This window comes from Myotis nattereri (assembly GCF_964212035.1).
Source record: "Myotis nattereri genome assembly, chromosome: 2".
Taxonomy (NCBI): Eukaryota; Metazoa; Chordata; class Mammalia; order Chiroptera; family Vespertilionidae; genus Myotis; species Myotis nattereri.
Window position 1 is genome coordinate 168,091,311 of NC_138076.1, and position 27,941 is coordinate 168,119,251.

The 27,941-nt window shown below is 44.9% G+C and overlaps 1 protein-coding gene across 1 annotated transcript in view; it reads left to right on the plus strand.

Annotated features, from left to right (window-relative positions):
• Positions 1-27,717, plus strand: part of VDR (vitamin D receptor) — a gene marked incomplete at its 3' end in the record, with an annotated part of 43,419 nt that extends 15,702 nt beyond the window's left edge. Inside the window, exons 4-9 of the mRNA XM_081082657.1 lie at positions 5,605-5,789; positions 6,038-6,158; positions 8,927-9,098; positions 25,666-25,817; positions 26,014-26,130; positions 27,458-27,717. Coding sequence (XP_080938783.1) covers positions 5,605-5,789; positions 6,038-6,158; positions 8,927-9,098; positions 25,666-25,817; positions 26,014-26,130; positions 27,458-27,717 — 1,007 coding nt within the window. The remainder of the gene's footprint in view (positions 1-5,604; positions 5,790-6,037; positions 6,159-8,926; positions 9,099-25,665; positions 25,818-26,013; positions 26,131-27,457) is intronic.
• Positions 27,718-27,941: the final 224 nt, after the last annotated feature.

The window sequence follows — 27,941 nt, forward strand, 5'->3', positions numbered from 1 at the left end:
TTCAGCCATAGGGAGGAGCAGACCTTGAGTGGGTCAGGGGACCCCTGCCCAGGAGCACCCTGTGGTGGGGCCCGCCATCCAGAAGTGGGTCCTCCCCTGCCCCCAATCAGCTTTGCGCCTCAGCCACGCCAACCCTAGCCTCAGTCCTGCCCATGGAACCCGTGTCCCTGGGTCTGCTGTATGCCCTGTGCGGCCCATGCCCACCACTCCCTAGGTCCCAGTGCAGGGAGCCACGCTGAGCTAGGGATGGGCCCCAGAGCTCCACTTAAAATAGAAAACTTGGCCCAGTTGGTTGGAGCATCATTCCATACACCAAAAAGTTGTGGGTTCGATCCCCAGTTGGGCATGTTCAGGAGGTAACCAATCTCTCTCTCTCTCTCTCTCTCTCTCTCTCTCTCTCTCTCTCTCCCCCTCCCTCCCTTCTTCCCTCTCTCTAAAATTAATAAACATATCCTCGGGTAAGAATTTTAAAAAAGGAAAATAATAGAAACCTTGGTCTAGCACTAAGCTCTTAGACCACTTCCTGGAAGGGAAGTTTATTCCAGGGACAGGTGTGGTCCCTGCCTTGGGACAGCCCAGCTTTGGGAGGCCTGTCGGCTCCCGGTCATATCCCTGGGCCCGGAGTTCCCAGTCATATCCCTAGGATTGCTGCTCATTTATCACCAGGGCTGGCTGTTGCCCCAAGGCCTCCCTCCTAGAGACAACTGAGTGTCAGCATTTGTAAACCATAGGACACCCAGCTCCCTGTGAGAAGCCCTGGGTGCCCGGCCCCTTCTGATGGGGCAACGGAGGTGGCCTTTCCCTGAAGGAGGCTAGGAAGGGGGAAGGGATGAGCCTGGGAACCAATGTTTATTGACCACCTACTGAGTGCCAGATATGTGTCAGACACATGCATTCTCTTGTTAAATTCTTATAAATTCCTAAATATGTAAATACCCTTTAAGATTTAATAGATGAGGAAATTCAGAAGAATTAGAAGAACATGCCTCTCAGCTAATAAGATGATGGCGTGGGCATTCTAACCTAGGTCTGTCTGTTTCCAAAGACCAGACCTGTGGGCTCCAGCCCAGCACAGCCCCCAAGGATCCCCAGTAGGCCAGAGCTCCTTCATCGTGCATTTCCAGGCACTGCCTAGGGCCCTACCGATGAGCTAAAGAGAACTTTGTCCCGCTGAAGTCTCCCTTTCTCTCTCTTCAAGTCCTAGTTGACTTTATGTCCTTGGAACCCAAGAAATTTCATAGTTGAGTTCTTGCTTCTTGTAGACCAGTCCTGCACAGAAGTACGTATTCTGTTCACTGGTTTAACATGCTCACAGTTGTGCATCTTTTGCACAGAGCATTAGCACAGAGCCTGGCACATAGTAGGCGCTTAGTAAACGTGCTGAATGATTGCATGTTTGCTTCTCTGTACCACTACACCTCCCACTGGTCTATAGCTCAAGAAGATCCCCCAAACCTGACATTATCTGTGTCATTCATTTGGAAAAACTTTATGTCTGCTTCCCGGCTGTTAGGCCACCAGTGACAATTTGAAATGTTTGTAAGTTGTTTGTGCTTTCAGATCTTGCCTCCCTAACTCGATTCGCTGGCATGGGAATAACTTGCCCAAAGCTATTTTCTCGCTCGGCAAGGAACTTAGTAGGAGTGGAGAAAAGCTACTAGGAAGCCATAGAGGTTTCACAAAATCCATGTACAGCAGATTTTCGAATAAGTTTTATTCAACGTTGCTTCATTATAACATTGATGAAATGTGGTAGGAACTAACTCTTATTCCCATCATTTAGGCTGTGGTAAAACAGTTTTTGTTATTTGTCATTTTGCTTAGTTATAGAACCTACCCACATGCTAGGTAAGGACTTAACTGCACATCTCATGCACTTTATTCTTTGGAGAGCCCATCAAATGCTCTTTCAGAGCCTACTTGCTCTTGTTCTAGGTCAGTGGCTTTTAACTTCAAAACATATGTCCTCCTACTTGATAGTAATGGCGTTTTTAGTTGCAATTCACTGAGCCAGTGATAACCCCTACGGAATTAATAACCCCTTAAACAAATGATGTATCTCCTAAATCACAATAGCATCTGCATATGTGGGAGACTTAGGAGTTATTCAGTCTCCAGACAATGTGGCCTGGAGGGAGGCCCACGGATGGGTGGCCCCTGTTTGAAACCAGCAGATCCCAGCATTTCTTCCTCTGGGACTGCACGCAGGATCGTGGTCCCTATTGATACAAGTGATCCAGCGGAACAGTGTCATAAGGTCAACATTGAATCTTCTTAACTTTGTCCTTTCGAAGTCAATCATTTACAAACTTTGCTACTTTAATTAATTTTTCATACTCTTCAGATGGATCGGAACACTGTGTGTGTTCAATGCAGAGGACCAGGGCCCTACTGAGCTCTTAGCCGATTCTAATCAGAGGCCCTATGAGGTCCTAGAAAAACTATGGATTCTAGAACCACCCTGGCCTGAGATGAATACCAGCCCCACCACTTGTTAGCTGTGTGACTCTCCGCCTCCGTTTTCTCATCTGCAGTATGGGGATAATGGCACCTGCTTTAGGTGGTTCGTAAAAGGACTAAATACACGTGAGTTAATATGAAAAAACAAGACCACACTTAGAATTGTACCCAGTACATAAAAACCTCTATATATTTTATCCATTTTCATTTACACTTTTTTATTGCAAAAAAACTTGATCACCAGCATTTCCAGCTCCCAACAGATTTGAAGTAACTCTTCAGGGGAGAAGGCACACTTTTAAGGGCAGGCACCGAAAGGAAGAGACAACACATAGTTTAACAGAGAGAAGGAGACCGAAAGCCATGGAAAGTAGCACAAGAAAAAAATCATAGCAGGCTGAGTCATGCAGTGCAGGGAAACAGCCCTGAAGAATTCTGAGGTCATAACCTTGTTCCTGCAAAGTCCAGTAATTGTTCAGAATGATGCCTCTGAATCATCAGGAAAAGGTTACATGATGTTACAGGTGCTCTGTTACAAGGCATTCTGTGTTGAAAATATGTCAGTAACAATGATTTAAATAAAAAGGTAAGCTCAGCTCAGGATCTGGTGGACTGGCCTTCAGTGTGTGTGTTCCTGACATTGGAGGGTACATGCAGTGTCGGTGCACCTCGCACAGTCCTTTCCTGGGCCCAGGGCAACTAGCACATTATAGGGACAACCAGTTTTGATGTGTTGGAATCCAATACATCCGACTATTGAATAAGTACCATGGCCAGAAAACTCCACTGGGCTAGCCTTTATGGGGGAAACAGGAATTATAGGATGTGGCCCCTAGCCTTACCCAATAGCCTATAGTTCCAGTGAAGGAGACCTTGAACTTCTTAGGTTCTCTCTATACAGGCATTTATTGCACACCGTACTAGCCATAAATATTACAGAGCAGAAGGCAATTGGGTGCCAGTGTAGGTAGGAAAAAGCAGACATACCACAGGATTAAAAAAGGAGAGGTCAGGGCAATCAAGAAACGCTTCCTGTGAAAGACAGCCAGCTGTGCGCTGGGTGCAGAAGAATAGGTAGAACTTGCACAGCTACTGGGGAGACAGGTGTCCAGCAGGAGTGGAAATATGGTGCCAAGAGGGAGCAGGTCGTGTTCACGGGTCAGCAATCCCAACACGACTAGAGCGCAAGTACATCCACAGGCCCTGGGGGGTGAAGTGGGAAAGTCAGGAAGAAGCGAAATCGTGGAGAACCTTGACGTTAGTTTGCACGTGGTAAGCAATAAGGACCCAGGAGAAGTTTCTGAGAGGAGAGACCTCAGAGAACCACAAGGACTGGCTCAAGCCTGTGGGCACCCTGGCGTGACGGGCAGAGCCAGCCCCCTCCAGTCCAGTCTCATCACTCTTCTGGCCACCCCTCGGGTGAGCAGGAAAGACCAGACACTTACTCTTGGGTTCTCCAGGCTAGAGCCTGGCACCCTGCCTGGACTGGGATGCTCCCTGCTCCCACTCCACTTGACCTCTTGGGGTCTGAGCAGACACCCTCTGTGGGAGGACGGTTGGCAGCAATCCGGGCAGGTGAGTCAGTAAGCTGGGCGCGGCCTCCTCCCAGTCCTCTTCTTGGTATGGCTTACCTCAGCTGTGGATGGAACGCACCATCTTTTGCTGCAGGCATCCATTTTCTGCTGTGCCCCGGGCTCTGGTTGCCCACTCCTACCATCATAAGCTTTTCCTCAAACCCCCACCACCACCACCACCAACTTCTCTCATCCTCCCCTCTCCTGAATTGCCTGGGCAGATGGGCCTTCCTTGAAGCCTGGAACCCACCCACTCTGAGGTTCTGGTTGCTTTCCCTGCTCTTGTGAAACTCCCCAGTTCTGTGGGCAGAGGCCCTGGCAACACCAGCGCAGAGCAAGTAGCTACAGGCCACAGGCCCCCGTGCCCACTCCTGCCGTCAGCTCTCGGCAAGCCCCGCCAGGAGGTCTGTTTGCCTGGCTTCTGTGCCAGGCATCCCTGCCACCAGCCCCGCCCTCCAGGCAGCTGCCCCAGCAGCACCCCCAGCCCCTGCACGGCATGAAGGGGTGTGAGGTCTCCCCATCTTCAGACACTTGGGTAGCAGCTGGAGAGAACTTCTCAGGTTAGGACAATGAGGTGTGGTTGCCGGGGACTGGAAAACTTCCTTGGGCAGAAATTTCAAGACTGGACAGGCTGGGGAGGTATTGTTTTGCAAGGACCCAAAGATGAAAAGTCTTTCGCTGCTGGTCAGAATGGATCCGATGCCTGGATTCCATGCCCGGAAAGTTGGACGTGGGAATGGCCACATGGGATTGTCTTCTCAGCAACTCCCATCTTCCAACACTGTGACTGCCCCCACCGTGACTCATTCACCCTCTCTTCCGCCTGATGTCTCCCTCAGGATCAGGGAATATGGGGAGGGGGAGGAGAGGGGGAATTAATGCTGAATGAGCAGCTGCTTTGTGCTCAACGTGCATCGCATTCAGTTCTCAAAGCAGTCCATCTTTCCAGGCAGATATTTTACTTTGCCACCCCTGAACACATTTTATGGAGGAAGGAACAAAAAAAGGGGCCTTAGAAGAGATTACATGGTCCAAACTTGTCATTTTTAAAACATATATTTATATTGATTTCAGAGAGGAAGGGGGAGGGAGAGAAAGAAAAACAACAGTGAGAGAACGTCATTGATCATCTGCCTCCAGCACGGCCCCTACTGGGGATGGAGCCCGCAACCCGGGCATGTGCCCTGACTGGGAATCGAACCATGACCTCATGGTTCATAGGTTGACGCTCAACCACTGAGCCACACCAGCCGGGCCAAACACAAGCCCAGAGCGTTCAGATAGTTTGTCCAGATGCATACACCCAGCCTCTCTAATGCCCAGGCCATCCACCTCGCAGATCCTCTTTTCCTCCTCTCTCAGGGGCCTGCCTTTTCAACATAGAAAATCCAATTTTCTACCCATAGAGTGGGTTTGGCCTCCCCTGCGGCAGGAACCCACTTCCCCCTTCCGTGAGATCTGAGTGTGTGGTGGGGGAGGCAGCCTTCACATCTTGTGTCTTTAGAGACCAGAGGAAGGTTTCTTGAGGAGCTGCAGACCCGCCCTCCCAAAGCTCTCTTCTCACCCACAGTCATCCTGACGGATGAGGAGGTGCAGCGGAAGCGGGAGATGATTCTGAAGAGGAAGGAGGAGGAGGCCTTGAAGGACAGCCTGCGGCCCAGGCTGTCGGAGGAGCAGCAGCGCATCATCACCATCCTGCTGGACGCCCACCACAAGACCTACGACCCCACCTATGCTGACTTCAGCCAGTTCCGGGTAGGCCGCCCACTGGCCCTGAAGGATGAGCCACAAGGGGATCCTGGGCCTGGGGGGCGGGGGGGAGGGGGGGCAAGGCCTCCCAGTCCAACAGGAAGGGAGCAATGGAGGCTGCTCCATCCCTCTCACTTCAGGGAGGCCACCCCCTCCCATGGAACTTCCTTAAAGCCACTCCTGTGGGAGATCAAGGCCAAAGTAGGAAGGTGGCCTGAAATGTGAGCTCCTGATACTCCAACTTTCCCTTCCAGCCTCCGGTTCGAGGGCCTGAGGGTGAAGACAGCCATCTGTCAAAGTCATCCTTGAGACACATGCCCAGCTTCTCTGGGGACTCATCCTCCTCCTGCTCAGATCAGTACACTGGCTCCCCAGGTAAGCAGGACCGCACACCTTGCTCCCTGGTGAGCGGGGAGAGGAGCCCAGAGCTTCCCCATCTGCCTGTCCGAGGCTGCCAATGGGAGGATGGTCCTGTCACACTGTGGGCCACATGGTGTCCCCAGAACAGGTAGAACTCAGAACAGGTAGAACTTGCCCAAGGGCCCACGCTGGGAAGAGGCAAGCTGGGGTCCCAGGCAAGGTCTGCCTGCGGGAGCTCTTGCTACTCCCTCTGAGCCAGGCTTCTGCCCCTGGCTCCCTCCTTGGGGGAGACCTAACTCCTCTAAATGGTATTTTGAGCCTGGGCCCTATGGGGTTTTTGTTTAGTGTTTCTGGTTTTATTGAAATATGATTGACAGATCACACTGTATAAGTCTAAGGTGTACAACATAATGATTATATATATATATATATATATATATATATATATATATATATATAATCTCCAATGAACATCTATCACCTTAGTTACAAAGATTTTTTGGTGTGATGAAAACTTTTTAAGATTTACTCTCTTAGAAACTTTCAAATATTCAAAACAGTATTGTTAACTATAATCATCAGAGCCTGAGTCTTTTGGAAGGTGGGATTTGGCATGGAAGAATCCCCTTGTAGCCAACTTTACCCCAGAGTCCCAGGGGACTATTAAGGCCCTAGAGGACCTGTCACCTCCAGCCCATCCTTTCTTTTCTTCTTATGTGCTCTTTTTCTGCCTTCCTCTTCATCTTCCTGTCTCATCCTCCCCTGCTCTTGTCCTTCAACCCACTACCTCTCAGCCAACCCCAACCCTGCTGCCCTCAGCCTGGGGCCTCCTCTCCCCCCACCCCAAGGAACTAGAACCCTTCAGACTCACTGATGGATATGGGTCCCAAATCCAGGGCAGGTGGCAGGGGTCCCAGTGCCAGCTGGACAGAGATGGCAGTGGAGCCAGACATTGGCATATTCCTTTGCATCAGTGAGGGTCCATCTGCATGTCACATTTGTCTGTACTTCAGTTTTTAATAATAATTTTATATTATTTAGGAGTTTTGATACCCTCTCATAAGTTAATTGACTTGAGATGCTCACCCCCCATGGTATTACCAGTAAAGCATATGTTTATTTAACAATTCAAACTAGTTAACTTTTTTATTTTTTAATTATCATACAAAAGTAGTACATGTTTATTGTAGACATTAAGAAAATAAAAATTAAATTATATATATGTATATATATATATATATTCTTTTTTTAAAAAAATATATTTTATTGATTTTTTACAGAGAGGAAGGGAGAGAGATAGAGAGCCAGAAACATCGATGAGAGAGAAACATTGATCAGCTGCCTCCTGCACATCTCCCACTGGGAATGTGCCCGCAACCAAGGTACATGCCCTTGACCGGAATCGAACCTGTGACCCTTCAGTCCACAGGCCGACGCTCTATCCACTGAGCCAAACCGGTTTCGGCTATTCTTTAACCCTACTACCCATTTAATCAGTTAGCACTGTGATGTATCTCTCCCGTTTTGTAATTTTTATTTATGTATTTTAAATATATTTTTATTGATTTGATTTTTTTAATATGTGTGTATTGATTTCAGAGAGGAAGGGAGAGGGAGTGAGATAGAAACATCAATGATGAGAGAGAATCATTGATCGGCTGCCTCCTGCATACCTCCTACTGGGGTTGAGCCAAAACCCAGGCATGTGCCCTGATCAGGAATCGAACTGTGACCTCCTGGTTTATGGGTGGATGCTCAACCACTGAATCATGCTGGCTGGGCTATTTTTATTTATTTTATACGGAAAAGAATGGAGAGGGAGAGAGAAACATTAATCAGCTGCCTCCTGCAAGCCCCCTACTGAGTACTGAACCTACAATCCAGACGATCTTTAGGTACATTGGGCAATGCTCAACCAAATGAACCACACTGGCCAGGACTCATTTCTTAAATAAATACATTTGCATATTCAGAAATGGAATTGTGCCATACACAGTCTGGTACTTTGCTTTTTTCTCATAATAATATGTTGTATCATATTTTCACTCAGTATACACCCAGAATATTATTTTTAAAGGTTGCATGGCAGTCTGGGGTATGAATGTACAAAAACATATCTAAATCCCCTACCATCGGATATTTAGATTATTTCCCAGCTTCTCATTAAGATAACAGTATACTTGTTGCTAAATATTTGCACTTATTGGGAATGTCTTCCTTGTGATGAATTCCTGGAAGTGGGAGTAGTGGTTAAAGAATATGCATAATTGTCAATAGCTTACGAGGTGACTTGCGAAGACTGGTGCCTCCTTTAGTGCACAAAATTGCCTAGTTCCCTGCATCTTCATAAATATTGGTCTCAACATTTAAGCATGTTTGTTTCTAGTTTATAGGTGAAAAGTGTCAAGGTTTTATGTGACAATTTTTTATTTTTTTTATCACTGGTGAGGTTAAACATTGCTTCCCACAAGTTTATTGGTTCCAAATTAGCTTTGATTTGGCAGCATTAGGAACAACACACAGAACATAAAATCATGACTTGAGGAAGTCTCATTTTGGAGTATCTGTGATTTTGGGTTTTACTGCCCCGCTCTGCTGAAAGAAGTGATGGGGGAATCCTAGAGGGAAGCCTGGCCTGAAGAGTGACCTTGGAAGAGGTGGTCACTGTGGGATTGCCAACTGGCCAGCTGCCAGGGCACAGGAGGCCCGCACAGGGCCCAGCAGGAGGAAGCCAGGCTCAAGTATCCTTAAGGAGTGCCTTTTCTTCCCTCTTCCTTCCTCAGACTTGATGGAGCCAACCAACTTCTCCAACCTGGATCTGAGGGAAGAAAACTCAGATAGCTCTTCTGTGACCCTAGACCTGTCCCACCTCTCCATGCTGCCCCACCTGGCTGACCTGGTCAGTTACAGCATCCAAAAGGTCATTGGCTTTGCCAAGATGATCCCAGGGTTCAGGTAAGAAGATGTGGGGACACCTGGGGAATAGAGTTAGAATCCTGGAGTGAGTTGCAAGGAGGCTTGAAGATCACAAGTCCACTGCTTCCCAAAATATAGTGAGGCTCTGCCACAGACCTCCTAAGTAGAATCTCTGGGCTAAGCCCAAGAGTCTGTATTTTAGGAAGTGCAACCCTCCAGCATTACTTGAGAGAGCTCTTCATGCCCCACACCCTGTTGATGATGAAACAGAAGCCCAGGAAGGTTTAGTGGCCAATGCCAGGACTCCCAGCATTGGAGCCCGTGGGTCAGAGCCAGGTCTGGAACTCTTAGCTCACTGCTGTGTCCACTCAGCTGGCTTGGGCTTAATCCTCATAGTATGCCTTTAAGTTAAGCCCTCGTTAGCCCTCCACACTCAATTCGGAAACCAGAATGAAGTGGTAGAGGGGAGAGAGGGTTGGGCACGAAGACCTGTGAAGGCGCTTAGGAGTCCTAGGGAGAGACAGATTTACCGGCATTTAAGATCTGGGCATCCTTCACCCAATATACCCTTCACCCAAGGCCATTTCCTAACCATACTGAGACCTTTTTGCCCAAAAGGGTAAGTATAAGGAGTTCTACTGGAGTAGAGATCCTGTTATGGATTCATTCATACAAATTTCTTTCACTCATTCAAGTGTTTTAATGGCATGTATAATACTCGTATTTAAAGTGTCATGCTGTGTCAAATAGTCTTTTTTTATTATTTTTTACAGCCAAGTAGTACTCCATTGTGTCAATGTACCACTGCTTTTTAAAAAATTCTTTATTTTTCAAAATATTACATGTCTCCTTTTCCCCCCATTGACCTCTCCCCAGCCGTTCCCACCCCGAAGCACATGCCCTTCCCCCATGCTATGTGTGTCCATGGGCTATGCTTATATGCATGCATACAAGCCCTCTGGTTGATCTCTTATCCCCTCTACCCTCCCCTGCCTTCCCTCTGAGGTTGGACGGTCTGTTCGATGCTTCTATGTCTCTGGGTCTATTTTTGTCCCTCAGTTTATGTTGTTCACTATATTCCACAAATGAGTGAGATCTTGTGATATTTATCTTTCTCCCACTGGCTTATCTCACTTAGGATAATGCTCTCCAGTTCCATCCATGCTATTGCAAATGGTAAGAGTTCCTTCTTTTTCACAGCAGCGTAGTATTCCATTGTGTAGATGTACCACAGTTTTCTAATCCATTTGTCTGCTGATGGGCATTTAGGCTGTTTCCAGATCTTAGCTATGGTAAATTGTGCTGCTATAAACATAGGGATGCATATATCCTTTCTGATTGGTGTTTCTGATTTCTTGGGATATACTCCTAGAAGTGGGATCACTGGGTCAAATGGGAGTTCCATTTTTAATTTTTTGAGGAAACTCCATACTGTTTTCCACAATCTGCATCCCACCAGCAGTGCATGAGGGTTCCTTTTTCTCCACAGCCTCACCAACACTAGTCGTTTGTTGATTTATTGATGAAATCCATTATGACAGGTGTGAGATGGTACCTCATTGTCATTTTGATTTGCATCTCTCAGATGATTCGTGACTTTGAGCATGTTTTCATACATCTCTTGGCCTTCTGTATGTCTTCTTTTGAAAAGTGTCTATTTAGGTCTTTTGCCCTTTTTTAATTTAAATTCTTTATTGTTTAAAGTATTATATAAGTCTCCTTTTTCCCCCATTGACCTCTCCCTGGCCACTCCCACCTCACCCCCAGCACATGCCCTCACCCCCCTACTGTCTGTGTCCATTGGTTATGCTCATATGCATGCATACAAGTCCTTTGGTTGATCTCTTAGACCCCTGCCTTCCCCTGCCTTCCCTCTTAGGTTGGACAGTCTGTTCAATGCTTCTGTGTCTCTGGCTCTATTTTTGTTCATCAGTTTATGTTGTTCATTATATTCCATAAATGAGTGAGATCATGTGATATTTATCTTTCTCCAACTGGCTTATTTCACTTAGCATAATGCTCTACAGGTCCATCCATGCTGTTGCAAATGGTAAGAGTTCCTTCTTTTTTTATAGCAGCCTAGTATTCCATTCTGTAGATGTACCAGTTTTTTAATCCACTCATCTGCTCTTTGCCCATTTATTGATTTGATTGTCTATGAGTTCCCTATAAATTTTGGAGATTAAACCCTTATCAGATATAATATTGGCAAATATGTTCCCCCGTGCAGTGGGCTCTGTTGTTGTTTTGTTGATGGTTTATTTTGCTGTGCAAGAGCTTTTTATTTTGATGTAGTCCCATTTGTTTATTTTCTCCTTAGTTTCCATTGTCCTAGGAGCTGTATCGGTAAAGATATTGCTACGACATATATCTGATATTTTGCTGCCTATGGATTCTTCTAAGATTTTTATGGTTTCCTTTCTTACATTTAAGTCCTTGATCCATTTTGAGTTTATTTTTGTGTATGGTGTAAGTTAGTGGTCTATTTTCATTTTTTTTTCATGTATCATCCAATTTTCCCAACACCATTTATTGAAGAAACTATCTTGACTCCACTGTATGCTCTTGCCTCCTTTGTCAAATATTAATTGAGCATAGTGGTTTGGGTCAATTTCTGGGTTCTCTATTCTGTTCCATTGGTCTATATGTCTGTTCTTGTGCCAGTACCAGGCAGTTTTGAGAACAGTGGCTTTGTAATATAGCTTGATATCTGGTATTGTGATCCCTCCAACTTTGTTCTTCTTCCCCAGGATTGCTGTGGCTGTTCAGGGTCTTTATTTTATTCCATATGAATTTTTGGAGAGTTTGTTCTAGGTCTGTGAAGTATGCCATTGGTATTTTAATGGGAATTGCATTGAATCTATAGATTACTTTGGGTAGTATGGACATTTTAATTATGTTTATTCTACCAATTCATGAACACGGTATATTATTCCATTTGCTGATGTCTTCCTCTATCTCTTTTTCCAATGTCCTGTAGTTTTCCAAGTACACATCTTTTACCTTCTTAGTTAAGTTTATTCCTAGGTATCTTAATTTTTTTGTTGCAATGGTTAATGGGATTTTTTTTTTTTTTTAGTTTTTCTTCCTGTGAGTTCATTATTGGTGTATAAAAAGGCCACAGATTTCTGGGTGTTAATTTTGTATCCTGCTTTATTGTCAAATTCATTTATTAAGTCTAGTAGTTTTTTTATGGCATCTTTAGGATTTTCTATGTATAAATAATATCATGTCATCTGTGAATAATGAAAGTTTTACTTCTTCTTTTTCAATTTGGATGCATTTTATTTCTTCTTCTTGTCTGATCGCTATGGGTAGTACATCCAGTACTATGTTGAACAGGAGTGGTGAAAGTGGGCATCCCTGTATTGTTCCTGTTCTTAGGGGAAATTGTTTTAGTTTTTGCCCATTGAGTATGATGTTGGCTGTAGGTTTGTCATATAAGGCTTTTATTATGTTGAGGTATGATCCCTCTAGTCCCACTTTGCTGAGAATTTTTATCAAGAAAGGATGTTGGATTTTGTCAAAAGTTTTTTCTGTATCAATTGATATGATTATGTGATTTTTGTCTCTCAATTTGTTTATGTGATGTATAACATTTATTGATTTGTGGATATTGTACCAGCCTTGCATCCCCAGAATAAATCACACTTGGTCATGGTGTATGATCTTTCTAATGTAATGCTGGATCTGATTTGCTAGAATTTTGTTGAGGATTTTAGCATCTATGTTCATCAGGGATAGTGGCTTGTAATTCTCTTTCTTTGTAGTGTCTTTATCTGGTTTTGGGATTAGGGTAATGCTGGCTTCATAGAGCTTGGAAGTGTGCCTTCCTCTTGAACTTTTTTGAATAATCTGAGGATAGGTTTAGTTTTTCTTTGAATGTTTGGTAAAACGCCCCGGTGAAGCCATCCAGACCAGGGCTTTTTGTTTGCTGGAAGTTTTTTGATTACTGCTTCAATTTCATTGGTAGTTATCAGCCTATTCAGGTTTTTTTATTCTTTCTGATTGAGTTTTGGAAGATTGTATTTTTCTAGAAATATCTCCATTTCATCTAGGTTGTCCAGTTTGTTGGAGTAGAGTTGTTTGTAATATTTTTTTTTACAACCCTTTGTATGTCTGTGGGGTCAGTTGTTCCTTCACTTCTTTCATTTCTGATTTTGTTTATTTGGGTCCTCTCTCTTTGTTTCTTGGTGAGCCTGGCGAGAGGTTCATCAATCTTGTTTATCCTTTCAAAGAGCCAGCTCTTGGTTTTATTGATCTTTTGTTTTTCTTTTCTTTTTTTTTCTTTTTGTCTCTGTGTCGTTTATTTCCTCTCTGATCTTTATTTATTTCCTTCTTTCTGCTTACTCTGGGCTTTTCTTGTTGCTCTCTTTCTAATTCTTAAAGTGGTAGGGTTATATAATTTATTACTGTTTTTTCTTGTTTTTTGAAGTAGGCTTGTAGAGCTATGAATCTATGAATTTCCCTCTCAGGACTGCTTTCACTGTGTCCCATAGATTTTGGATTGTTGTGTTTTCTTTTTTTTAATATATTTTTTATTGATTAAGATACTACATATGTGTCCTTATCCCCACGTTACCCCCTACCCCCCCCCCCCCGCTCATGCCCTCACCCCCCCCCCCATTGTCCGTGTCCATTGGTTAGGCCTATATGCTTGCATATAAGTCCTTTGGTTGATCTTTCCCCCTTACCCCCACCCTCCCCTACCTTCCCTCCAAGGCCCGACAGTCCAATCAATGCCTCTCCGTCTCTGGATCAGTCCTTGTTCATCAGTTTATGTTGTTCATTATATTCCATAAATGAGTGAGATCATGTGGTATTTATCCGCTCTCCAGTTCCATCCATGCTGTGGCAAATGGTAAGAGTTCCTTTTTTTCTTCCTCTTCTTAAAGAATACCTTTCAGCATTTCATATAATGCTGGTTTGGTGGTAATGAACTCCTTTAGCTTTTTCTTATCTGTGAAGCTCTTTATCTGACCTTCTATTCTGAATGATAGCTTTGCTGGATAAAGGAATCTTGGTTGTAGGTTCTTGCTATTCATCACTTTGAATATTTCTTGCCACTCTCTTCTGGCCTGCATGGTTTCTGTTGAGAAATCAGCTGACAGTCGTATGGGTACTCCCTTGTAGGTAACTGACTTTCTTTCTCTGGCTGCTTTTAAGATTCTCTCTTTGTCTTTTGCTCTTGGCATTTTAATTATGATGTGTCTTGGTGTGGTCCTCTTTGGGTTCCTTTTGTTTGGGGTTCTCTGCGCTTCCTGGACTTGTAAGTCTATTTCTTTCACCAGGTAGGGGAAGTTTTCTGTCATTATTTCTTCAAATAGGTTTTCAATATCTTGCCCTCTCTCTTCTTCTGGCACCCCTATAATTCTGATGTTGGTATGCTTGAAGTTGTCCCAGAGGTTCCTTACACTATCTTCATATTTTTGGAATCTTTTTTCTTTTTTCTTTTTCGGTTGGGTATTTTTTGTTTCTTTGTATTTCAAATCTTTGACTTGATTCTTGGGATCCTCTTGTCTGCTGTTGGATCTCTGTATATTATTCTTTATTTCAGTCAGTGTATGCTTAATTTCTAGTTGGTCCTTTTTCATATCCTCGAGGGTCTCACTAGATTTCTTGAAGGTCTCACTAAATTTATCAGCGGTTTCCATAAAATTCTTGAAAAACCTTATAAACGTGGTTTTGAACTCTATATCCAGTCATTTGCTTTCCTCCATTTCTGTCATTTGTGACCTGTTTCTTTGTCTCCGCATTTTTTATGCTTCCCTGTGTTGGTAGAGTGGTTTTGTGTGCTAGGTGTCCTGTAGGGCCCAGTGGCTCAGCCTCCCTAGTTACCTGAGGTGGACACTCTTGGTGCACCCCCTTGTGGGCTTTGTGCACAGTCTTGTTGTAGTTATGCCTTGATTGTTGTAGGATCACTGGGAGGAATTGACCTCCAGGCCAATTGGCAGTGAGAATCGGCTGTGTCTGCAGTGGGAGAACTTCTGTGCTGAAGACACCCTTCTGGGGCAAGACTTGCTTCAGTGGGGCTTTGGTGCTCACTGAGTCTGCCCTCTGGGTGTGTCCCTTATGGATCTGAGGAGTTGTAATCCGGATGGTCCCCCTCTGACCACTGGGTACACTGGCTCTTGGAGGTTACCCAGCAAGAGCTATGAAGAGAACTGCAGATTCCCCTTCCTTTTTTGGAGTTTGGAGGTGCCCTGATGAGGCCCAGCTGTGAAGCAATGCAAGCTGCTGTGGGGCCTTGGGCCTTCTCTTGGAAGTGCTGGGTCTGTGGCCCAGCTGCAATTTGTTAGGTAATTTTCAGGTTGCAAAGGGCCAGGGCATTCATATGCAAAAGCCTCTGCCTCAGCCTGGGTGGGGTGGGGTCTCAGGGAATCAAAGGGCAGAGCAAGGAACTATGGTGGATTCTCAGCCCTGCCCTAAGGGGCCGCGCGCGTCTCAGTGTCCCGACAATCCAATTGCTGCAAGCACCTCTGAGGGAAAGCCGCCCTCGAGTTCCAAGTTCTGCCCACTGCCAGACAGTCCAGTTTCTCCCCGTATGAGTCCTGGGTTCCCAGAGACTTCCTGGAACCAGAGTTCAGAGCAGTCGGGAGCTTGTGACTCCCTCCGGATTCAAAAAGACAGCTGCGACCTCAGGTACTGGCCCCTTTCTGTGCACTCTTGAGCCTCCGTACCTTTGCACTTTACTTCCGCAGCTCCTGACCCTCAATGTGCTTTTCTCCTTCCTTCTAGTTGTAGAATGTCCACTCCGCCAGCCCTCCTGTAAGTTCTGGATGATGTCCGTTTTGTCTGTTTATTGTGTTTTGAAGTTGTTGTAGGAGGCAGCAATTTTGGTGTTTCCCTATGCCGCCATCTTCGTTTCTCCCTGTTGTGTTTTCATTGTCATTTTTTTCCGGGATGCTTTTTATTTCTTCTTTGATCTCTTTGGTAACTAAATCATTGTTTAGTAGCATGTTATTTAGCCTCCAAGTGTTTGATTTTTTTCTCATTGTTTTTATTGTAGTTGATTTCTAATTTTATGCCATCATGATCTGAGAAGATGCTTGATATGATATCTATCTTCTTGAATTTGAAGAGACTTTGCCTGTGTCCCAATATATGGTCTACCTTTAAAAATGTCCCATGTGCACTTGAGAAGAATGTATAATCTGTACCTTTGGGGTAAAATGTTCTGAAGATGTCAATTAATGCCATTTGATCTAGTGAGTCATTTAGGATTGCTGTTTCTTTGCTGATTTTTTGTTTAGAGTATTTATCCAGTAGTATCAATGGCATACTAAAGTCCCCTACTATGATTGTATTGCTGTCGATCTCTCCCTTGATATCTTCCAGAAGTCTTTTTATGTATTTGGGTGCTCCTGTATAGAGTACATATATGTTTACCAGAGTTATATCCTCTTGTTGAATTGCTCCATTTAGTATTATGAAGTGGCCCTCCTTATCTCTTTTATGGACTTCACTTTGAGGTCTATTTTGCCCAATATAAATATTGCTACTTTTTTATTTTCATTTGCCTGGAAATTTTTTTGCCATCCCTTCACTATCAGTCTGTGTGAGTCCTTTATTCTGAGAGGGGGTCTCTTGGAGACAGTAAATATATGGGTCATGTTTTCTTATCCATTCAGCTAGCCTATGTCTTTTGATTGGAGCATTTAATCCATTTACTTTTAAGGTTATTATTGATAGGTACTTTTTTTATTGCCAGCTTTATTCTTTATGCCTGTGTTCCTTCTTCCCTTTCTATTTATTCTTTTTACAGAAGTCCCTTTAGCATTTCTTGCATTGCTGGCTTGGTGGTAATAAACTTCCTTAGCCTTTTTTTTTATCAGTGAAGCTCCTGATTTCACCTTCAATTTTGAATGATAGCCTTTCTGGGTATAGTATTCTTGGATTCAGTCCCTTGCTTTGCATCACTTTGTATATTTCATTCTTTTCCCTCTGGCCTGATGTGTTTCTGTTGAGAAATCAGTTGATAGCCTGATGGGAGATCCCTTGTAGGTAAATTTCTGTCTCTCTCTCTGGCAGCCTTTAAGATTCTTACCTTGGCCCTAGCTGGTTTGGCTCAGTGGATAGAGTGTCAGCCTGAGGACTAAAGGGTCCTGAGTTAGATTCTGGTCAAGGGCACATGTCTGGGTTGCAGGTTTGACCCCCAATGGGGGGCATGCAAGAGGCAGCAAATCAGTGATTCTCTCTCATCATTAATGTTTCTATCTCTCTCCCTCTCCTTCCCTCTCTGAAATCAATAAAAATATATATTTTTAAAAAAGATTCTTACTTTGTTGTTGATATTTACCAATTTAATTATGATGTGTCTTGGTGTTGGTCTTTTTGGGTTCATCTTGTTTGGGACTCTGTGTGCTTCTTGGGCTTGTGTGACTTTTTTCTTCCCAACATCAGAGAAGTTTTCTGTCATTATTTCTTCAAACAGGTTTTCTATTTCTTGCTCCACTTCCTCACCTTCTGGCACTCCCATTATGTGGATATTGTTTCGTTTCATGTTGTCCCAAAGCTCCCTGAGGCTCTCCTCCTGCTATTTAAGTTTTATTTTCAGTTGCTGCTTTGCTTGGATGTTTTTTCTACCTTGTCTTCTAACTCCCTGATGCAGTCCTTAGCTTCTTCTAGTCTACTGTTGAAACTTTCCATTGTGTTCTTTGCAGCTATGTCATTCTTCATTTCCTCTTGATTCTTACACATGTTGCTGAATTTGTCTTCCAGTCTTTTCAGCATCCTTATAACCATTGCTCTGAATTCTTTCTCTGACAAATTGCTTGCCTCCATTTTGTTTATTTCCTTTTCTGGTGATTCCTCCTTTTCTTTCGTATGGGTTGTTTCTTTGTCTCCCCATTTTTGTTGTTCCTTTGTGATTGTTTCTATGTATTAGAATAAACTGCTATGCCACCCAGATATTTTGAGTTTGTCTTATATAGTAGATGTTTTGTGGGACCCAATGGTGCAATATCTCAGGTCTTCTGGGCTGAGTATTCTAGGGATGCCCCCTACTTGGGATATTTGCATTTTCTTGGTGTAGTTGGGTCTTGAGTATTATTCTTCTGTTCATGGATGAAGTCTCCTTTCAGGGTGTCTAGTTATGTGGATCACTCTCTACCATGTTGACTGAACAGCACAAAATACAACTCAACAAGACACAACACAGAGGAAAGAAAACACAAATGTACTCACTACACTGATAACCCCAATAAAAGTGACCACCAGAGAAAAGAGAATTAGGAGAGAGAAAAGAAAGCAAAAGTGATATTGAGAAAAGGAAAAAAGGTAAGAGAGAAAAGAAAAAGAAGAATAAATATATGTGGAGAAAACACCACAAAGCAAACAAATAAACCAAAAAATGCAAACAACAAACACCCAGAAAAAGGGGAGGACAGAATCTGTAGAGGCAGAACTTATACACAGAAAGTAAGATTAAGGAATTGAATGAATAAAGGAAGGACCACAGTTCAGTATAGAGGAGGTAGAAAGAGAATGAGTGGATAAGAAGAAAAAATAAATAAATAGATAGAAAGATAGAACAAAAAAAATTTTAATTTAGCTATTCATTTATTTTTGGACAAGGAGAATAGAGGAGAGAGCAGACAGACTTGAGTTAATGAGTGAATCTAATTAAACAATTAGGAGAAGAAGAGAGCAAGAGAGGAAAGGAAAATAAAAACATAAAAAAACTGACTAGTGAAGAAAGAAAAAAGAGAGGGGTGCATGGACTTGGAGCAGGGGAGAGGAAATTAGATATATGAATAAGCCAACAGAGACTACAATAATAATAACACATCAATAAAGCAGACAAAGAATATCAGTTTTTAACAAGGGGTAAAAAGAAAGGAAAGAGAAAAACTAAAATGGGGACAGGAGAAGAGATGAAAAAGGGAGAAGTGAGGAAGAAAAATGGTGGGGAAAAATAGATAAAATAAAATAACAAAAAAGAATAAAAATAGGATGAAGAAAAATAATACAAAAAAAATTCTAATAAAAAATAAAATAAAAAGTGAAGTGTCGCTCACTTCAGCTGAGTTTTAATGCCCTGTAGGGGCTGGGTTAAGATCTCACTCTTCTGTCTGTCTGCCACTCAGTTTCCTGTTAGGTAGTCAGCACCGTGTTGAAGTTCTAAGCGATCCACGGCTCCTCTGTGTCTATCTCCACAGCCTTGGCTGCAAGCAGGCGGGACCATCTGCCCACTTTGCCTGTCTGCCTGCTGTCAATCTTAATCACTCAAGCATCTGTTTCTGACAGGACTTTAGGTGGGGGTCGTGCTGCATTGCTTTCTGGGACTGAACGCTCTTTGGGGCTATTCAGAGTCTCTGTTTCCTTTGAAAAGCTCCTGGTGTAGACTGGATGTGGCTGTATTAGCTGCCTTGAAGCTGCTGGGAGGGGCTGGCTCTTCAGGGGAAAATGCCTGCTTAGGTGTGGAGGGTCAGGAATGTCTCAGTGCCAGATTCCCGGTCACCTCTCCCTGTCCTGCTCTCCTCTACCACTTCTCTCCACACTCCACAAATCTGCACCTCTACTTGCACCACAGCTTTGGGTGAGGGTTTGTAATAGAAAGGTCCTATGAATTAGGTTTAGCGAATTAAAGCAAAGACAAAACAGAAGCAAAACAGCCACATGACTACGAGTTTCTCTCTCCCCTGCCCCCTTCCGGCACTGTGCAGCTTGGGCAGCTCTTCAGGCCGCCTTTCTGGGCGCAGCCTCTCATGGCTGTGGACTTAGATCTAGATTCCCCAGCTGCCAGCAGCCCTGTGGACTTCCTTTCCACAGTCGGATGTTACACCTGTCCCCAAGGGACACGGACTTGGTGCAGTGTAACTTCTTTCTGACCCTCTCAGCCCAGTGGTCACACGTCTCTCTCCTGCCCAGATTCCCGATCCTACCATTCTCAGGCGTCCTCTGCCCTTTCTGGCTGCAAATTGTCTTGCTAGGTGTGTCTAATTTGCCAATTGTTGTTATTCAATTTAGTTGCTCCTTCTATTTGCTCTGGAACAAGGCACAGGACATTTCTGCCTATTCGGCCGCTATTTTTCCTCCTCTTCTGTACCACCTCGAATAGTCTTAAAATAGTTAAAAGTTGACACCTTTAGTAGATATGTTGGGGGGGGTAATTATATCTATATGTATGTATATTCATATCCTCATTCTTTCTAAAAGTTTATTTAGAACAGTGGTTCTCAACCTTCCTAATGCCGCGACTCTTTAATACAGTTCTTCATGTTGTGGTGACCCCCAACCATAAAATTATTTTCGTTGCTACTTCATAACTGTAATTTTGCTACTGTTATGAATCGTAATGTAAATATCTGATATGCAGGATGTATTTTCATTGTTACAAATTGAACATAATTAAAGCATAGTGATTAATCACAAAAACAATATGTAATTATGTATGTGTTTTCCGATGGTCTTAGGCGACCCCTGTGAAAGGGTCGTTCAACCCCCAAAGGGATCGCGACCCACAGGTTGAGAACCACTGATTTAGAACATCGTCATAATATACATATACAATGTGATTGAGAAATAGAAATAAATCAATCGTTTCAAGTAATGACAATAGTTGCAATTGTAGCAGCAGGCACATGATGGCTCCTAGATACTGATGTTCAGATTCAGTGCTGGAGCCAGAAAACAATTTCACATTGGCCAGCTCTGAATGGAAACTAAAATGGGGTACCATTTATTGTTTTGTGAATCTCCCTGCTACATAGGGAAGTCATCAGTTACTATCTAAGTTACCACAGTGCCAGCTAGATAATGGTGATTCACAAGGCTAAAACCCAGCACTTCCCAGTTTGTTTCTGCCCCAAGACCGCTGGCTCTGTGTTATTTTATGCCTCTCCCCACTCCAAATACCAGGGGGTGTTCCAATGCTCTTCCCCTAGAATTAATGGGAAAACTGTAAAGAAGAAAACAAATCAAATGGCATTGAGACGCTTACTGCATTGTACATTTGGTTGTAGCAAAGGGAATAAGGGGCGCTCTGGCAGTCAGGCAGGAGCGAGCTGCTGTCACCTGTGAGCTCAGCGTTGTGCGGGGCCTGGGATCTACCCTGAGCCTTTCCTTGGAACAGACAGCACATTCCGCTCAGTACAAGTTCCAACTTTCTCCTTCACTCTTCATGTTATTGTTTTCAAACTCCATGTGTTCCAGAGTCTTGTTTTATGTAAACAGCCGTAGGAAAAAAACACCTCAGGGTGCCAACGGATACATGGCAGCACCCGCTCTCATCTTAATTTAAGGGAGCAGTTCTCATTTAGGCAGGGCCCATCCTTCCCTGCCAAGTGGGGAGGGGGATGAAAGGCCATCTGATGCTAAGGTTTGGTGATTCTAAGTGGTGGCTGGGATGGCATACAAGGGAAATGGTCCCGAAAAGAAAGCCACTCATTTAACCAGATTACCCCATGGCAGCCCCCTCCATTACGTCACCCAAACCCCTATTTTTCTCCCATGCCCTTGGCCCCTATCCCTTAACCTCGGCACATATACGCCTACACAAATCACACTACCAGTTCTTCAATTTCTCTCCCCGAGGATGAGTTGAAGTCTTTCACTTTTCTTCCCTTTCAAGCCTCATTTCCAGAGTTCCTTTGTCTAGCCTTGCAGTCATGGCCAAAATGACATGTACCTGAGCAGGTACTGGAGCTGTGCAGTTATGGATGCAAAACCGTGTAACTTGATCCTGACATGCTTGGGTTGGCTTCCCTCTCCTCAGCATGACTTGAGAAGTCACTCATCGGACTGTGTTCTAATAGAAATGGAGCAGGCCTTGGAAAGAGCTCTTGGGGGTACACTGATGTGGATACAGAGGTGATGTGGAGCCTGGAAGAGGGCCAGAGCCCAGGTTCTGGAGCAGCAGTTCTCAACCGGTGGGTTGCAACCCCTTTGGGGGTCGAACGACCCTTTCACAGGGGTCGCTTAAATACATCCCGCATATCAGATATTTACGATTCATAACAGTAGCAAAATTACAGTTATGAAGTAGCAACGAAAATAATTTTATGGTTGGGGGGTCACCACAACATGAGGAACTGTATTAAAGGGTCACGGCATTAGGAAGGTTGAGAACCACTGTTCTGGGGTGGACCCAGGTGAGGCCAGCCCATCAGCTCTCCGGTTCTGCCGGTTTCTGTACTTAGGGGTTCTGTTTTTCCAAGAAGTGCAAGAACAGTGGCTATGTCCTTGGTGGCTTTGATCTTATTGCCTGTAGGCAGGGGTGGAGGGTGTGGGGAGGGCAGGATTAGACGTCTGTGTGGGTGAGTGGGTGGTGAGGGGAACAGGATGAGACTCTAATGTGGGCATGGGACCAAAGTAGGGTAGGACCGGATGGACTGTAGGGTATGAACAGTGCTGTGGTGTGGCCTGGGCCCTGCTCCTGACTCCCTGCTCCCCTCCCTCAGACTCCCAGTCTGCACCCCAACGATATCCCTCCCTCCGTGTTGCAAAAGAAATGCATGGAGGAAGTGGGGCCAGGAGCAGTTCTGGATCTGGGAATCAAGGACCACAGGTTTCACTGCCAAGAGAGGTGCATGAGAGACCAGGCCAAATCAGCTGGAGCCCGGCCCTGTGGGCTAAGAGCCTTCAATCTCACTGTCATTTCCATTCCCAGGGGCTCCTTCCTGAGTCTCAGACCTGAGGGACAAAGTGTTTCCGATGTCCTTCCCTTTGCGTTCACTTGTTCATCTATCCAACCAGCTGCTTTCTTACATAAACTGTGAGGGATTAAAGTTGACAAGAACACAATCTCTGTCCTCCCAGGATCAGAGTCTGATGGAAGAGATAGACATGTAAACAACTGCTGGGAGGAGATAAGAGCTCTAGAGAGGCCTGCTAGAGGGACCGTGGGAATACAGGTGGAGGGGCTGGATTCTGCCTGGGGGGTGGGAAAGCCAGGATTGGGACATAGTTCCAGAGCTCATCACAGGTGCCCAGAAGCGGCCACAGGTGCAAAAACTGATCAGGGTATAAACACTACACAGGCCCAGGGAGGAAGACAGAGACTGTGCTGGTGTCTGTCATAGCAGGAACAAGGTCTCTTAGGGTTTCTCCACCTCTACCCTCACCCCCACCAGTTCCAGTTCTGGCTGTGAGCTGCACTTAGAAATGCCCTGTATTTTCAGGCCATGGGTAGTAATTCAAGGTCATTCTAGGTTTGCTTTCATAGAAGTCCAGATCACAATAGGCAGTGGTCTCCCCAGCAATCTCTCTGGCCAAACACCCATGGGATGTTTGACCACTTCTGGACATTAATTTTTAGTGGGCCATTGAACAAAGGGTTATGTTCTAAGATAATTCTCACAAAATTACTTGTAATAACAAAAATTAGAAGCAACTAAATGTCCCAAAATAAGTGGATAGGAGACTGATTAACTAACTTCTAGTATGTTGATATAATATAACATTATCCAACCCTCTATGAACTGGGCTAAAGAAATTTTAGTGATGTAAAAAGTGGGACACAGGCCTAACTGGTGTGGCTCAGTTGGTTGAGCATGTCCCATGCATCAGGAGGTCACAGGTTTGATTCCAGGTCAGGGCACATGCCCAAGTTGCGAGCTCAATCCCCCGTAGGGGGCATGCAAGAGGCAGCTGATCAATGTTTCTCTCTTGTTGATGTTTATATTTCTCTATCGCCTTCTCTCTGACATTAATAAAAACATTTTGAAAAAAAGGAGTGGGACAGAATTACTATGAACTTGAGTATGTTAAAAAGATATTTGCATAGAAAAAAAGGTAAGAAAATATACCAAAATGTTCATTGTGGTTATGAATAGTTTTATTTGTTTTTATATTTTTTCTGTATTTTCTAAAGATGTAATGATGAACATGTATTAGCTATATAATGAATTAAAACCCAAATGAGGGTGTTTCTATTTTTTTAAATGTGGATTGAGCATCTAGAGAAAAGTGACAAGGATGGTGAGATGTCTAGATGCCGTGCCATTAGGGCTGTCTATTCTGGACAAGATGCAAGGGGTGCATGGTAGCTTTCTTTAAAAGGTTAAAGGGATGCCCATAGCTAATGGAAAGGTCTGGTTCTGTGTTCCTTGAGAAAATAGAAGTACAAGCAATGTGTCACCATGTGAGTTATAGAGCAACAGAATAAAGACTCTTAACGAAGAGCTAACAGATTTGTGGCTGAATCTAGAGGCCATGAGCTCTTTGGCTCAAGAATCCTGGGGAGGCTGTGCGGGAACCATGTGTCAGGAATGCTGAAGAAGACACTGGACCACACAGCCTCTAAGAGAGGTCTTCCAACTCTACCACTCTGTGGTTTTTTTCAATGTAGACTCTTTGCTAGTCACCCTAATCATCTTTTTATGAACCACAGTATAGCCACAGAGAGGATGACAGCCTATCTACAGGATATCCAGGCAGAAATATAGAGTCAGGAAGAGAGGGCAGGAAAAACCAGAAGCAAGTTGATCTGCAGGCTCTGCTTTTTTATTGTCATTGTTCAGACAAGCCCAGCTCATGATGCAGAATAGTGGAACGAGACATTGGACTTTTGATCCATTAGTCCATATTTGTTGACTTTCTCTTGTGCTCAGGGCTAAGTGATCAGTGTGTGGGTAATTAAGAGGTGATGCTGGCCTTCAAGTAGCTTACAGTTAAGGTCCAGATCAGGCATATAAAAAACAAAGCCAAAGGGAGAAAGACAAAATAGGAGTACAAGCAATGTGTAGGGGGTTGTAAGGGAATGGCTCCAGTTCTATTGAAGAGAATCAGAGGGTGGGGGACTCCAAGGGAGACCTCATCAGATTTAGGATCAGAAGGACCAGATGGGGGGGAAGAAGAAGGGCATTTTTGGCTGCAGCTGTCACATGCTCAGAGGTATGGTGGTGTGAGAACACAGCATCGGAACATGGAGTGGTCCACAGTTGTTCGAATGGAGGGTTGGTGGGGTTTGCAATGGGAAATGGGCTGGAAAGACAGGTTGGAGCTAATTTATAGAGTACAAGCTTGATCCTGGGTATTTGATAATCAGTGAGGATTTCTAAGCACAGGAGTGCGATACTTCCCTGTAGCAGCAGTAAGAAAGATGAATGAGAGGCACAAGAGTTTTGACTCCAGAATTCTAGTAGGAGGCAACTAAAAAAGATGATGGAGCTATAACCGTCATCTGGGAGTGGGAATGAGGTCAAGGGTTCCAGAGATGTCCTAGAGACAGAGTTGGCTGACCTTACTACTAGGAAGGACTGAAGGACAGGAGGAGGGGGTTGGGGGGGAAGCATGGGAGCTGTTGAAGATGATTCTGGCCATACATTTGTAGACCACATATTCATGTCATAACCCTGGGAGCTTCCTCAGACTCTATCCTCCTGTCCCTAAAATACCTCTGGTTGATTAGAACTGGGAGATCCTGGCAAGTCACTGGGTTTTCCTCTTTTTTAGTAGCTGAGCTACTTCATTTCTTATCTTGACATACAGTCTTGAGTTGTCTCCCTCAAGAAACAGTCTTGTTCTTTCCAACTAGGCTTTAAGCTCCTCAGTGGAGGATCCAGGGCACATACTGGTTACCTGGCAAGTATAGACCTGTCAAAACACTACACTGATTTGCATGACTTGCAGATCTAACCTTCACCTCTGCCCTCCCTGGCAGAGATCTGACCGCTGAGGACCAGATTGTGCTGCTGAAGTCAAGTGCCATCGAAGTCATCATGTTACGCTCCAATCAGTCCTTCACCATGGACGACATGTCCTGGACCTGTGGGGCCGAGGACTACAAGTACCGCATCAGTGATGTGACCAAAGGTGTGTCTGGGCTCTGTCTTTACCCTCTCTTAGCTCCCAGACTCTGGTTCCACCCATTCTGGGATCATGGGCCCTGCTCAGGCAGCAACAGGGAGAGAAAGGCAAGGGTCAGGCCTGGTCAGGGTTGGAGGTGGGGTGGGGTGCAATGGGTTTCTCCTCAGTTCAGCCCACAGCATCTGACCATTCTCTCTCATAGCTGGACACAGCCTGGACCTGATTGAGCCACTCATCAAGTTCCAGATTGGTTTAAAGAAACTGAACTTGCATGAGGAAGAGCATGTCCTGCTCATGGCCATCTGCATTGTCTCCCCAGGTATGAGGCCTAGTAGTGAGGAACTCAGGGACCTGGGACATGGGGAATAGGGAAAATGAAGTCCTGATGAGAGCCAGCATGGCGGTCTTAAGAGAGAAGTGAGCGAATTTTAGACAGACAGACCAGGAAACAACCACGTTGCTGCGTTTGCAAAGCTCATATGGTTTCTGTACACTGAGGGCCCCCACTGTCCTTGGCCTTACCTGGTGAGGCGGTTAGTGATTCATAGGTGGCATTCTTGGGAGCCAGGTAGATGGGGTTTCTCAGACCACAGAGAGTCCTGGACAGTCCCAATATGCAGGGTTTGCTCTTGTGTGAATAACACCGAACTTCCTTGACACTTGAGCTCTCCTAGAGGTCAGGGTAAAAAAACAAAAACAAAAACAGACCTGGGAACCAATGTGTGGTTCTGCCTAGACAGTATACCTGACTAATTTTGGAGGCAGTGTGCTGTGTTCCATGAACTTTTCTACCTGTTTGGGATGGGAAGAGGGAGAGAGGCTGAGGAGGAGGTTATTGTGGTCCTAAGGATTTTATATTTGGTGATGAGGCCCAAAGTGGTGCAGCCCTGTCTCAGCTACTCAGGGAACAAGTAAGTGACTTCTACCCAGGGGTGCTTTCCTAGGCTGGGGAACCAAGGAATGGATATGGGCTCCCCTCCCCTTTCCAGCCAGCATTCACTCATTCATTCATACATACACTCAGCAATGATTTATTGAGCACCTACCAGGTACTAAGTACTATGCTGGGCATAGGGATTCAGCAGCAAACACGATTTCTCTCCCATGAAGTGTAAGAGGAGACATGAAACAAATACTATTTAACAACTAATTTCAAATGTAATGAGAGTTTTAAAAAAATAAAGAGGTGTGAGATACTACAGATGGGTATAATAAAAGGAGGGAACCTGATGTAGTCTGGAGCATGGAGGTAGGAAGTTATCAGGAATGGCTTTCTTGAAAGTCTTTTAAACTGTTATGTGAAGGATCAGTAAAAGTCAGGCAAAGATAAAGAGTTGAGTTCCAGGCAGAGGGAACATAAATGTGTATCTGAAGGCCAAAGACTCTGATGGAAAGACTAAAGATAGAGGGACAGGGCCAGATGGGCCCATAAAATTACCTGCAGCTTGATCCTAAATGCAATAGGAAGTGGTTGAGAGGCTTTAAGGGCTGTGATGTCACAGGTCAGTAGTCATACAGGGGTGACTTAGGAGAATGCTGAAGTTGGGGGTCTGTCTATGTGGACCAAGGGGTGGTGGGGAGACTGAATAGTAAGGACCCAGCTCAGAGCTCCTGTACCTCCTCCTCCTGCCTCCCTGTGCCTACAGACCGTCCCGGAGTACAGGATGCTGCACTGATCGAGGCCATCCAGGACCGCCTGTCCAACACACTGCAGACCTATATCCGCTGCCGCCACCCACCCCCAGGCAGCCACCTGCTCTATGCCAAGATGATTCAGAAGCTGGCTGACCTGCGTAGCCTCAACGAGGAGCACTCCAAGCAGTACCGCTGCCTCTCCTTCCAGCCCGAGTGCAGCATGAAGCTCACACCTCTTGTGCTGGAGGTGTTTGGCAATGAGATCTCCTGACTACAGCACCCTGTGGTGGTGCCTGGGTGGGGCTGCTCCTCTAGGGCTGGGTGACCGGGCCGGGGGATGGCTGCTGCCCAACAGCCCTTCCCACCCACTCTCCAGTATAGCCCCTCTTCCCCTACCTTTTCTCCCTGCCCAACCTAACACCAGGTCCCGGATATCTACAGGCCACAGGCTGACCCCAGTCCCTGAAGACCTCAGTTATGAGGAGTTGCTGTTTA